This window comes from Lemur catta, chromosome 2 (assembly GCF_020740605.2).
Source record: "Lemur catta isolate mLemCat1 chromosome 2, mLemCat1.pri, whole genome shotgun sequence".
In the NCBI taxonomy this organism is placed as follows: Eukaryota; Metazoa; Chordata; class Mammalia; order Primates; family Lemuridae; genus Lemur; species Lemur catta.
Window position 1 is genome coordinate 94,054,813 of NC_059129.1, and position 14,152 is coordinate 94,068,964.

Sequence of the window (14,152 nt, forward strand, 5' to 3'; positions counted from 1 at the left end):
TCTCTAAAACATAGCTCTAATCCATAACCTTCTGCCCAACTCTACCACCACAGCTGTAGTACAAATGGCATCTTATCTTTCCTGGACAGCAACAGCCTCCTCCTTGGGCCACCAAATCTACTCATGGCCCCTCCAGCACATTAAATGTAAATAGGATCATGCCACCCCCAAACTTGAAACCTCTGATGATTTCCACTGCTCTTAGAAAAAACCCCAGCACTATTTATGAGACACGTAAGGCTCGTACAGCCTCAGCCCCTGCCACCCCTGCTTCTGCTTTCGCATGATTTCCAGACACACTGGCCACCTTTTTGTTCCTTGAAAGCTCCCAGCTGCTGTTGATCTCCGGGCCTATACGTACAATGTTCCTGCTCTAGTCCTCACTATTCTACTCGCTGCCCCACCTCCGTTCCCCACACCCACACACATGCCTGCCCAATTTGGTCTTAACTTTCAGAGCCCAGCTGAAATGTCACCTCTTCAAAGAAGCCTCCTGGAACCCACCACCACCACCACATTCATTTCCCTGCAAAAATGCGCTCACTGCACCTCACACTTCTCCAGTGTGCCACTCCTCACCAGTGCAATTTTATAAATGGTTCCCCACAATATCAAGTGGCAGCTCTGGGAGCTCAGGACTGTATCCGACACGTTCACCACTGACTCCTGAGCCCCTCACAAAAAGCCTAGCACACTGTCAAGGCATGTGTCTTTGACCACACAGTCCCAAGTTGAAGGAATTACTCTTCCGTGTGAGTTCTAGTCATCACAAGTACACTCTCCTCCTAAGGCCTCTAACCAGGGAGAAATGGCTGAAACACACATTCTTTGAGAGGCAACTGCAGTTTCCACTGTAACAACCCATTACTATTTCTGACCCTACCCCTTAAATGCATTCACAAATTTAAATTTTTGCTCAGAAAGTATTCCCAGATCCACAAATCCTGAAGCCATGCTTGTCTGTCTGCTAAATGTGTCCTAACATTCATTCATTCTTTTTTTCATTCATCCAGCAGATATTTATTGACCACCACTGGTGCTCAGTTGAGCCTCATAACTGAAACTGAATTTTTATTATTCTCCTACTATAAGATTATATCTCCCAAACCAACTCTATTTACCAGTTATTCATCTACTTTTCGCATGAGATAACTACTGTGTCGCCACCCAGGGTCTATAAAAGTCCAATTAAAAGCAAAGACAGATTGGATTTTAGTAGTCTATGCGGCCTCCTCATGATCAGATAAACACATAGCTTTTTTAAATAATCACCAAACCTAGCCTGGGCAGCCTGTTCCCCACCCTGAGCCTTAGGGGTCAGTAGAGATGAGTGCAGAAACTCAGTCCCAGCTTCAACCCAGCCCCCTCACACACAAGGGGCTGCCACCTCAATGCTCTTAATAACTCTTAGCTCTGGTCAACTTTATCAAACCTGCTTTCCAGAAGCATCAGAATGCAATCTTGTGTGTGGCTGCCTCATCCCCCTCCCTCAGTCTATTTCCTACAAGAGCCCAGCCTTCTCCTTTGGATTCTTTTTTTCTTTTTTCTTTTTTTTTTTTTTTGAGGCAGAGTCTCACTCTGTCTCCTGGATTAGAGTACCATGGCATCAGCCTAGCTCACTGCAACCTCAAACTCCTGGGCTCAAGCAATCCTCCTGCCTCAGCCTCCTGAGTAGCTGGGACTACAGGTGCTTCCTATGATGCTTGGCTAATTTTTCTATTTTTAGCAAAGACAGCATCTCGCTCTTGTTCAGGCTGGTCTCGAACTCCTCAGTTCAAGTGATCCTCCCAGCTCGGCCTCCCAGAGTGCTAGGATTACAGGATTCTCAGCTCACTGAGACCAGCTCTCTCTCCTCTTGGTGTGCCAGAGGTGTAAGAGGTTTACAGTGTGGCATCCTGCCTTTCTAAGACTTTTGACCTAGACTTCAAGGCATAATCACACCCATATTCTCTTTACCTTTCCCTCAACACACGCCCCTCCCTGAGTCTCCCTGACTCTTCCATAGTCCATCTGCTTCCTGACCAGCATCAACACTGCTTCCTAGTGAGCCTTCCCAGTCTGGAAGGACAGAAGGAACCCCAAAGACATTTCTGCTTAAGAATGGGTTAAAGACTTTCTATCACAAATCACAAAAGCTTAACCAGAATGTTTCAATCATCTGCAAATTATTTAACTCTAAACTAAGTGAACACCCAAATATCTATGTACTTGAAAAAGAAAATTGTTTGATTTCTTTATTCAACAGCAAAAGACAATCATTCTGGAAAACTATGCCACACTGTCATTACACACGTTTAGGAAGGTGACATGAAGCAGCAAACGATTCATTTTTACTGCCTTTGAAGGAAGTACTACTTGGCATGCCCTTACTCTTCAGCAAATATGTAGTCAAGATCACAACTTGTGTTTATTAAAATAACCAACAAATTTGGTTCTTACAAATGTGTTGACAAGAACATTTGTGTCAACAAGAACTCTGAAAAATAAAAACTCCGAGCCATTTTCTAACTCAATAAAAGGCTTTAGACTGGCCAAAAAGAAGAAGAAGAAAAGAGAAGTATACGACATTTTTTTATTAGTAAAGTGAAGTTTGCTGGAAATCAGCTTTTTTTTCTTGCTTCCATTTACAAATTTTACAAATTCCATTTATCACTTGGCTCTTTCAGGAGCAGCCCTTAAAAAGAAGCCATTTCTCCGCAAGTACTTTCGCACTTCAGCCTGGAGGCTGGGCAGTGAGCCGCCTAAGGAACGGTATGGCTTCCCCTCACCAAGCTCAGGATCTCTAAACCAACGATGACCCTCCATATTTAATTCTATCCTTGGCTTCCTGGAGCAATAGAATAAAAGATACTTAAAAATTACTTTGGAGATCACATTTTAACTTGACAGTTAAAGTTCTGGCAGTCGTCCTAACATAATGTAACTTCGCTTTAAAGCACAATTTGTAAGGCACTTCGGGGGAGTCCTTGGGTCACAGACTAGCAGGAGTCTTGAGTCTGACAGCCTGGATCTGACTCCTGGCCCCACTTCTTACTGGGTGTGTGACTGGTGGCAAGTCATTCAGCCTTTCTGTGCCTCAGTTTTCTCATCTGTCAAATGAGTGGTGTTACTTTGACTTTGTACTGGATTCTGTCTTCTATTCTTACCTTAATTTCATATCTAATGGCCGTAGCTGGGGCTCTCGGTGCTAACACGGCAACAACTATACAATTCTTATTTGCATTCCGTCTTATTCTCTATCTGCTTCAAGATCACACCTATAGACTCAGAATTAATAATAGAACATAAATATAAAAAAGGCAAAAGGCAAAGTGGGGTTTTGTCTGATGACTCTTATATGAGTTTTCCTGGTACCAAGTGTGATACCAGGCACATAGAATCACATAGTACAGAATACTTAAAAATATAAGACAATAGAAGTAATGGAAAATATATATGTGTACAAATACATATATATACACACATGACTCAAAATTATGCATAAAAATATTGGGAAAATATGCACCAAAATGGTGATGGTTGTTAGCAATAGGTTATAAGATTACAGTGACTTATTTTCATTCCCTGTGCTTTTCCAAGCCTTCCCAAATTTCTACAATTAATTAATAAATTTAAAATGCAGAAAAAAGGTTTTTGTTTTCTCAGAAAACAATGTTTCTAATGAAGTGTTACATACAAAATCTGTGACAGCAATGACGATAATAGCTAATCTTTATTTAGCACTTCTTACGCTCTGGACTCTGTAGTAAGTACTTTACATAAAGGATCTCATTTCATCCTCACACTCTATGATGCATGTATTACTCTGACTCCCATTTTACAGCTGAAATAACAAGTTATCTGTGTGAAATCACAGAGCTGGTAAGTGGCGAAGCCCAGGATATGAACCCAGGGGATCAGCTCCATGACCCCACGCCCACATGCCGGCCACAGGCTTCCTGCCTCCAGCCATGCTGCCTCCGATAAACCTAACCTTTTTGTTCTTGATTTTCATGTCTTCCAAGCTCTTGATTGACTCTCATGCCTTTGGGGAGGGGTTTGGAAACAGACAATGCATGCATTTCTGGCAAGCGGTGAACATCAGGCACCCACTCTGCACAGTCCTCTGCCTTAAACACACACCCCTTCCCCAAGGGGGACCTCAGAACACCAGCCAGAACGCAGATGACTCGCTTGTCCTGATGATTCAAATACATCCATGGACAATCTCTCCAAATCTTGAACTATGTCAACAAAAAGTAATTTTGGATGTTTGGTTTTTTAGGCATCTGGACATTGAAAATGAACCATATCCCTGGGTATGGCAGGGAGGTAGAGGACGGTGGATGCTTTTTGCCTCATTTAGTAAGAAAAACTATGAAGTTCAACCAAAGAGCCTCTCCCTCCCCAAATGCAGAAAAAATGCTTCTTCTCCTATCAGAGAGTTCACAACTAGACGGCTCCCTGGCCCTGCACACAGAATATAACTCCAGCTAACTCCACCTTTTCAACTAGCCCACTCAGCTTCTCATTACAGACAATCAATCTGACTCTTGCTACTGTTTTGAAACTTGCCAGGTATCCAGCTTAGCTATCAGTGATTCATTTCCCTCCTATCTCCCAAACATTGGACAGAACGCATTGTCTAAATCATTAAGTGCTAGAGAAACACTGTGGGTTATCATTGTTATTGCTATCACCCTGCTCTCCAGTTCTGCCACCCAGAAATGCTCCAGAAAGATGGGATCACCCCTCCTGGTTAGGAAAACAGTGTTCAGTGGTTAAAGATGAGTAGCACTCACTGGCATGATCTCTGTCATAACTCTGGGGATTCAACCCCTTGCTCACTGGGGCTCCCAACAGCATGAGCTGGAGAGAAAGGGGAGGAGCTGGGAACAGACATAGCTATCGTTAAGCTGTGGGCCTGGTTTCTGAAGCCAAGAGTACAGTATTAAGTTTCCAAAGGAATGAGCCAAACTTGAGGCTAATTCCACTCATATCCACCTCAAGCAGGTCCACTTGGTCCCGGTGGAACAAGACAACATAAGGTCTAGACAGTGTCAACTCTCCAAGCCAGACAGGACTTCTGAAGGAGTCCAGCCAGCAGCAGACCCCCAATAGAACACAACCCCCAAAACAAAGCTAGCAGAGAGCTGGATGTCATGCTGGGATCTGCCCTCTGCAGGCTGGGGTCCAAGGGAGGACTCCAGGTCTAGCAACTGTCTGGAGTGTGGAACAGGAAGGAGCCAGAGTGGGTCACTCGGCAAGGGTCGGGTTACAGCCAGCATGGCCTCCAGTTCCTAGGGCACCAGGTGGATTTCAACAAAACAAACTCCAAACCCCACTTCCTAGAGGAGGTGAGATACCTACTGTGCTCCATAATGGGGAGGAGGGTGAATCTGGAAATTACTACTGTTGAGGGAGGCCAGTGAAAACCTACCTTCTGTAGACAAAATCAGCAGCCCCAAAGGACTAGGTCAGATGACCTAGTCACACGAAGGACTTGGCTCCCTGTACATTAGGGGTTCCTCAGGAGAAGCCATTATTTCACACACAGAAGGTCCTGAATTCAAATGATCTGTTTATGAATTGTCGTAGCTAAGAATCAAGCTCTGCCCAGAGCAGAACCACAGCAGTCCAGGCCACCTGCAGCCGGCCAGGGAGCAAGAGTACACGTTGTCCTCTCAGCCCTCCCCCCCAGCCACGGGCACCACTGCTCCATGCTTTTCCTTGAGGGGTTTCCCAAACAGACTTATACAGTTGTGAGTGACAAACACAAAAGCAGAAGAGTTAAAATGTGCCCATAAGAAGAGGACTAAGAATCCAAACAAAAATAAAAGGGGTGATAAAATGACAAATGTCACATATACACACTGAAAGGGTAAAAACCAGCTCTGTTGGCACATTTCTCCAACTCAGCTTGATGTCGATGGGTACACTGTCAAAACTTCGAGCAGACGTGTTCACAAGCAGACTTTTAACCCTGACCTTGTGCAAAACTGTCCTTTCTCACAGCACATTCAGAAACATCAGCATCACTTACAGCCAGGTAGTGATATCCAAGCATGTTTCGTACTCTCTTCACACGGGGCTCGCCACATTAAAAACAATCACGCACCACTAATTAAGTAGAAAGACACATGCTCCTGAAAATTAGGGGACTTGGTTAAATGTTGGGACTGCAACCTACACGTGGAAGCAAAGAAACCAACCAAAATAAAACTTTAAATTAGTAAACCAACAGTGCTTTACTCGTCATGCAAGAGGTAAGGATATAATAACAGAGAGTAGAAGGTGTGGTACGTTACCCAAAAGCCCTGCTAAAGACCGCATGTCCTTCTCCATCAGCATGTAAATCTCTTCTTCGGAGAAGCGGCCAATGCCGTGGCCATGCATCTCGCGTTTCACAATTCCTTTCGTTATGTGGCACACGACCCACCTCAGCAGGTTACTGAAGGGACCACCACCACTAAGGGAGAGCATCTTCCGGGTCTCATTGAGATTGTCCACCCACTGGCAATAAGCTAACGTCCTAGAATTGTGTGGAAACAAGTTATACTGTGCATCAGGTACATACCAGCTCCACAGACCTAATGAGTTGTTCAGAATTTAGTACACTCTGGAGAAACTGAATTATCGCAGCTTTTACAAAGAGTAATCTGCATGGCAGATATCACAACGGGCTCTAGCTGATGCCTAGACTTAAGGGCCTGTGAGAGAAATGGTAAAAAATCCAGATAACGATGCCACCAGAGCTCTCCTGGTCCCCAGCCCCAGGCCCCCTCCCAGTGCCATGCTTCCGCTTTCTCTCGCTTCAGTAGTCTTTGGGTCAGGAGAGGGAGCAGCTTTGGGGGCACAGGGCAGGAGGTGGCAGCAACTGGGGTGCTGGCATGACCCCCTTCCTGGGCAAACTGACCATTCCACAGGTATGTGCTCTGTGCTCATTGGCTACACTGCACATTTCTGCCTTGTACACTCTGTATGCACTTTATGTTTCATGATATAAGAAGTTTTTTTAAAAAATAAGAAATATTTTTGCCTTTTTGATAGAATATTAGGGAGCAGGTACCCCTGTTCGTCTTTATTATACATTATAAATATTACGCAAATGATTCGCTCTCCAGAAAATCAACTCTTTACATCAGTTTGTTCTCAAGGACGCTAAAGTGAATACAAATGCCAGTGCAACTTGGTTGAATCCTTTTTCCCACCTGGGTGGTGCTTGTGGCAAACTGGCCCATCCAGGTGTCCCTAGACTCAGGGCAACATGTAAGGATAGCTCAGCGGCCAGTCACTGCTCATACGGCCTGCCGGCCGCCAGACCCAGGCCTTTGCTGATTTTGTGTGACTGCAAGAATGTTTCCATGGCTAACAGTGTTGATAGACAGAGATTAAAAGGGTTTCCTGCTGAAGGCTGGGGAGAATGGAGCCGTGGGAGGACAGGCATAAGGCATTTTCATTTTTCCGCACAATGAGCAATAAAAGATTTATTGGCAGTCATCTCGACTCCTACTGCTGGTTGAGAGGGCAGAAACGGCCTCTTCAAAAAAATCAGAGGAGTGAAAAATATTTTCAGAGGGAACACAAGGGGTGATAGTAAATTGTAGCTATGATGACACTCTATTTTCCACCCCAAGAAAAAACACAACGGTAAAAAACAAAGGCCCAGGAATTTTTGATCATTGTAAATAGTTATATTCTTTTAGGGTCCTCTCCTCTTTAAAAAATGAAAAAAGAAAATAAAAAACAGATTTCTCTAAAATTTCTGAAGCATTTCTGATTTTTAACTGAAAAGTCCTACAACCAATCTCAACATACTCTTTGTACCATAACTCTTCTTTATTACCTTTTTAAAATAATGCCTAAAAATCTTGTTAGAAAGCTTTGTGTAGTCTTTTTTGTAGGTCTCTCATAATAAAGTATTGAGGAGTCGAGAAATGGGTATTTCTGAAAATAGGAAAAAGTATATCAAAATGGTGACTAATTAATGTACACAGTCAGAGCACTCAATGGATCTTCTGATATAAAATATCTCACACTTATTTTAGCAAATTCTGTATAAATATGGAAACTAAATGCTTTTCTATTTGCCCTTCCTTTTACACTTGCGGTAATTAAGGTGGCAAATTTCACATTCCATTAGAATAATTCAAGACTTTGATTCTAATTGTACTAGATCTAAATTCACAAATGAAGGGTTATACAACCTTTGATTATTTTGGAAGTCTGTGGTCTGAGGATAAAACTAAATTATCCTAAACTGAGCATGACCAAGTAATACCAGCATCAACGAAGCAAAGATAGCATAAAAATGAAACATGTGTAGCTCTAAGCGGACAGGTTAACATGAAGAAAAAAAATTCTTTGTAGACAAATTATACAGGTTTTATCATAAACAGAACTGATCTTGAAGGACAGGCAGAGCTCCCAGAGGGTGAAGGTGTGTGCGTAAAGCACGGTGGCTGCTTGGTGAACTGTAAGAACCCCAGCAAGGGTAGGGAGCGTATAGGATGACTACAAGGAAGCTGGAAGACGTGAGGCTGGAAGCAGGGATAAGGCCCAGAGCAGGACAGGCCTGATGCAGACTGAGTTGAACTTTATTCCAAAAACAAAGGTTAACCACTGGAAGGTTTTAAGCAGAAAAGAAACATAATCACATTTGTGGCCATCTGAAGGAAGGGCTGGAAGGTGGAGAAACTGCTGGTAGCAAGACCGATGGTTATAAGACTACAGCAAAACCAGGCAAGAATGATACACTGACTAAGGTAACAGCAGAGGGGAGGCTGAATAGGGAATGAGTTGGAGAAATATCAAGATAGAAGAAAAAGAGTCTATTGACCAATGGGTGTAAAGGATTATGCATAAGGAGAAATTAAGTATTTTCTCCTAGACTGATGGTTTCAGCAGATAATACCACTAGCCAGTACTGGATTACACAAGGTGGAAAAGACGTGGGCAGTGAAAGCTGAGTTAACCTGTTGCATTTGAAGGTCCCATGGAATCCTCAAGTGGAGATGTCTAGAAGGTTGAGAACTCAGGAGATAGGTTTAGACTCAAGATAGAGAACTGGTGGGGAGGGGCATGTTGGTGGCAGTTTCAAAGCTATAAGAGGAGATGAGGTAACTTAGGGAAGTTTCTAGGGTAAGGAGTAGTGTTGAGGAAACCACAGTTCAAAGTCAAGGTAGAAGAGGAGAAGGCCAGGCTAGAAGGGCCAGCTTGGAGGGAAGTAGGGACATCTCTTTCTCTGAGATGGAGAGAAAGAGGGTGTCGCAAGGGGTGAGAGGCTATGAAGAGGTTCAGACTTCCCACCTGATGATGTCAATTTCCTCTGCAGAGTGGGAAATGAGGCCGTGTGCAGGAGGAGAGGAGATAACAATGGGTAGAGAGTTTTAATAGCAGGAAGGGATGAGAAAGGCAGCTGTTCTGGGCCACACAGCCCAGTAGGGAGGAAATCCCATCAATGCAATGGTTCTCCACCAGCAGTAGCAGGTTGAATGCAGGGCACAGAAGGAGGAATACTGGGTTGATTCAGAATTTTTCAGCTGGAAGTAACCTCAGAAACTGGTCTTCCTCTCTTTTCCCTCCTGCCCTGGTCTTGATTTCTCTTCCTCTCTTTCATTCCCTGTGTCCAATATTGCAGATCAGTGTCAGGGAAGAGAAGAAGATCTGGGCCAGGCAGGCTCTTGAAGGGTCAAGCCCAGTGAAATGTATATAAACTTAAATATCAAAGAGAATAGTTGCTTCACAGATTCCTAAATCATTACTGCAGATGGAAGACATCATATTGTACGTGCTTCCATGTTATTGCAACCAAGAATCCATCTCCTCTCACAATCAAGATTCCTGAAAATTCTATCCACACGGTGGAGGCTTCCACCCCACCACTCCATCAAAATCACTCTGGTCCAAGACATCTGTCACCTCCTTGTTGCAATATCCAAATAATTGTATTTCTTGAACTCTCTGCAGCATGTGACTCCATTAGCCTCTTTCCTGGGACTCCCCCTTAACTTACGCCTCCACTGCTTTTCCTCTCACCCCCTTACAAGTTCCCAAGATTTCTACCTTCATTCCTCCTAGCTCCTTACTCCACACTTGTGGGGTGATCTAGTTCATATTCATGATTTCAAACTGATGACTCCCAAATCCACAGCCAGGCCAGACATCTACCCTTAAGATCCGTGGATCCCATGTGGATGGTCCTCAGGAACTGCAAACCAACATTTCCACTCACCATCTCTGCTCCCGTCAAACCTGCTTCTCCTCCTCTAAGCCAGAATCCCAGGAGATTCCCTTCACTGCCCCTCTCCCTCACTCCTGACAGCCAGGCAACCTGCACATTTGCCCTTTTCTCCAACTCCATGCACACTGCAGTCCCGCCCTTCACCATTTCTCAACCCGGAGGACAGTGGCCACCTGGCAGGTCTCCTGACATCCCCTCAAGGCCCTTCAGAAAACCCATTGTCCCAAGGTGCCACAGAGAGCTTCCTAAACACAAATCTAATCACATCACACTGCTTCTCAGTCATTCATTAGCTCCCCACAGCGCCTCGGCATGTACACCAGCCCCTCTCCCCATGGTCTAACCCCTCTATGGTCCAGCCCTTCTCTGGCCCCATCTCCCTGCACTGACTCCCACGCACCCTATGCACCAGCCATATGGAAGTACATGTACCTCCCTGCTATAGATAGAATGTTTATGTCTCCCCACCACCACCTCCCCCAAATTCATATGTTGAAATCTAATTCCCAGTGTGATTGTATTTGAAGGTAGGGCCTTTGGGAAGTAAGTAGATCTGAAGGGCAGAGCCCTCTGAATGGGATTAGTACCCTTATAAAAGAGGCTCCAGAGAGCTGCCTTGCCCCTTCTACTCTGTGAGGTTACAGTGAAAAGATGGCCATCTATCTACCAGAAAGTGGGCCCTCACCAGACACCAAATCTGTTGGTGCCTTGATCTTGGACTTCCCAGCCTCTAGAACTATGAGAAATAAACTTCTGTTCTTTATGAGCCACCCAGTCTATGCTATTCTGCAATGGTAGCCCAAATAGGCTAACACACTCCCCAAAGGCCTCCTTCTTGGCTCTAAACTTTTCCAGATGCTGCTCCTTCTGCCTGGACATCCTACCTTCCCTTAACACCAGCCCCTTCACCCGCCACTCCCATTGTCCTTTGATTCCCTTGTGACAGAACCTCCTCTGCAAAACCTTCCCCTTATCTCTCCAGCAGTTGCTGGCTGCCTTTCCTCAGTGCTTCAGACTCTTCCCCAGCACTGAGTGTTATGAAGTCTTGGTGTCTCCCTCCAGCCCGTAAGCCACTTGAGCACAGGGGCAAAATGCCTGGTCACTAATAGTCATTCATTAAGTTTGTTGAAAGAATGAATTAGCCAGGCACTGTGGCTCATGCCTGTAATCCTAGCACTTCAGGAGGCTGAGGTGGGAGGATCACTTGAGGCCAGGAGTTCCAGACCAGCCTGAGCTACATAGGGAGACTCTATCTCTGCAAAAAAAAAAAAAAAAAAAGTTAGACAAGCAGGGTAGTGCATGCCTGTAGTCTCAGCTATTCAGGAAACTGAGGCAGGAGGATTGCTTGAGCCCAGTAGTTGGAGGTTGCAGTGAGCTATGATGACACCACTGCACTCCAGCCTGAGCAATAGAGTGAGATCCTGTCTTTAAAAAAAACAAAAAAGAATTAAAAAAAGAATGGACTATTGATTGAATGAAAAAAGGCTTTGCTTTTGACCCAGCTACTGCTAAGTGCTGTTTCTAAGGGATGACACATACTTAAATCAAAAAATGGAAAAAGAGAAGTGCCGCCTATGGAGGATGAAGAAGGGGCTGCCACTCTTCCTTTCTGGGCTCTGTGGCTATCCACTCTCCACTGGGAAAAGGCCCACTGAACAAGGAATCATGAATTATTAACTGGCAAGGATGGGGAGGGCCAATTTGGAAAAGAGACAAGGCTAAGCAATTAAATTTATCATTTTGAGACTCTATTTCAGGAAGTTGAAATACTCATTTTCCTTATGACAACAAAGGTCTCTAATATCTCTTGCAAAACTAGGGTCAAAGAGGTTTTTCTTTTTTAAAGACTTTCTTAGTCAGAACAGAAGAACAAAACTTGTTTAAACATTTTTAAAAGAGATCAAGGAAACAGGCAAAGAAAAGCTTACTCCTGATGTTTTAATGAAGATATCTCTCATTACAACCTAACATCATGCCTGGCCCACAGTAGAAATGAATATTTATAAGTGAGAAACTGCAAACCATGGCAAACTACTGTTTAATGCTGAGTATCAGTGTATGTCCTTCCAAATCATGAGAATGCCTTTCTCTGCATCATTACATCCTTGCTGTCTTTTGCTTGCACTCTGAATGTTTGCTTATGGGTGCAGAAGCACATGACATGCTTCTGTAATTTCACTAAGTTTCAAAAGCATTAGATCAGCCCCTCCAAACAGGAGTCCTCACCACATCTAAAACTGGAGTAAGGAGAAAAGAAAGGAAAGGAGAACATATCAATCAAGGCGTTATCCCAGAGAGTCTCCTGGCTTTTAGAAAAGATATCCCTGGGTAAGTCATTTTATGAAAGCATCCCATCTCCCCCTTTTCCTGAACTGCACCAAAAGCCATGATCAAAATTTTAAAATCATGGCCAACCTAGAAGCGAATTTGAATTCACTGTTCTAATGCATATATTTTTATGGGTGAAAATGTCTGACAAGGATGCTCAGTACACTTCCCCGTGGGGTTGAAAGACTCCGAAGATACTCACTGATGTCCACAAGGGGGCAGCATGTCACACTGGAGAAGCTAGTGTCTGTTATCAAAAATCAATTTCATTCCAGGAATTTGACCCCCGTCTGTCACTCTTCCCTTTATACCAGCTTCCCTGCATTGCATTAAGTTAGAATCCAGTAGAACAAAGGGGATTTAAAAAAAACCCTGTCTTCTTCATCGTCTTCAATAATAGCTTTATAATGCAAGTAGGACATAATTGTATAGATTTCAGGTTAAAGAAAAACCACTTTATAGCTGAGTGTGCCTATTTGAATAGACCTAAAACAGAGCTTCAGAATTATGTGATGTTACATAATAATGACAGCTTTCTATTGCCTTTGCTTTTCATAGAATCATAACTGGAGTATTTTTAAGGTTTCAGGCCAAAATAAACACATCTGAAAACTCCACATAATTGAATCATCAATTGAGTCAAACGCGGTGGGTTTACTGAGTTGAATGAGTTTTCTCATCACCTGTGTAAGTACAGGGACAACCTAGGGGTTCACTGATTGTTAGAATTTATCATGATCTCATGGAAAGTGCACACATTCCTACATGTGGTCAGACCCCTGCGCTGGCCTGGCTTCTGCAGGTGCACGTTGTGTGTGTGGCCTCTGGAAGCAGAAGGGGGAGGGAGCAGACGAGTATCTGAGATTCTCAGGCATTTTCCTCCCATGGGGAGAGGAGGGTCTTTCCTCCATTGGGATTCAGAGCTCTCGGGAAAGTCTCTTCAGGGTCTCCCCAGAGGGAGATGACTAAAGGCTTGGGAACCCTAAGAAACAGAGAAAGATTTGTTTTTCCTTCCACTGCTACTAGGGACTAAAAGAAATGGGAGGAATCAGGAAGCCAGTTCTTTTGAAAGTTAACTGGATATTTGCATCTCAATCAAGATCTTTCCACCCACCTTTCACTACTTTTTCCTTGAATTAACCCTTGAGTACACACAAGTCAGAAATAATAGCTAACCCTCCCCAAATTTTTCTAACTGAAAAGTGAATTAGAGAAACAAAATTGTCCTTAGAAGAGTCTACATATGACCCAAACAAATCCCCAAGCACTAGAAGGTTTGTACTCGATAAAACTAAGATTCTCCCCTATGAGGGTACCACCTCCCAACTCTCCCACCACCCCCAACCCCCATCAAATATTAGCTCGGGCTGGTAAAGGGAGACCCCAGGAGGCGAGCGCAGAAGATGAACTTTTTACCAGGGACTAAAGTTATATAAAATGACACGCACGCACGCACGCACACCCAGAACAAAAAGCAGTTGGGAATTTTGCTGGGCCAAAAACTCTCTAACGGGAATATGTATTTTCTGAACCACTACAGAAGCAAAGACGTGTAGCCAAAGGCAGCTGGCAAAGCCATCGGTCTCTGCATCAATGGACCCA

General features: G+C 44.0%; 1 protein-coding gene across 1 annotated transcript in view; it reads right to left on the bottom strand.

Moving 5' to 3' along the window:
- Nucleotides 1–14,152, bottom strand: part of FAXC (failed axon connections homolog, metaxin like GST domain containing) — a 64,130-nt gene that overhangs the window by 34,041 nt on the left and 15,937 nt on the right. Inside the window, exon 4 of the mRNA XM_045544059.1 lies at nucleotides 6,288–6,511. Coding sequence (XP_045400015.1) covers nucleotides 6,288–6,511 — 224 coding nt within the window. The remainder of the gene's footprint in view (nucleotides 1–6,287; nucleotides 6,512–14,152) is intronic.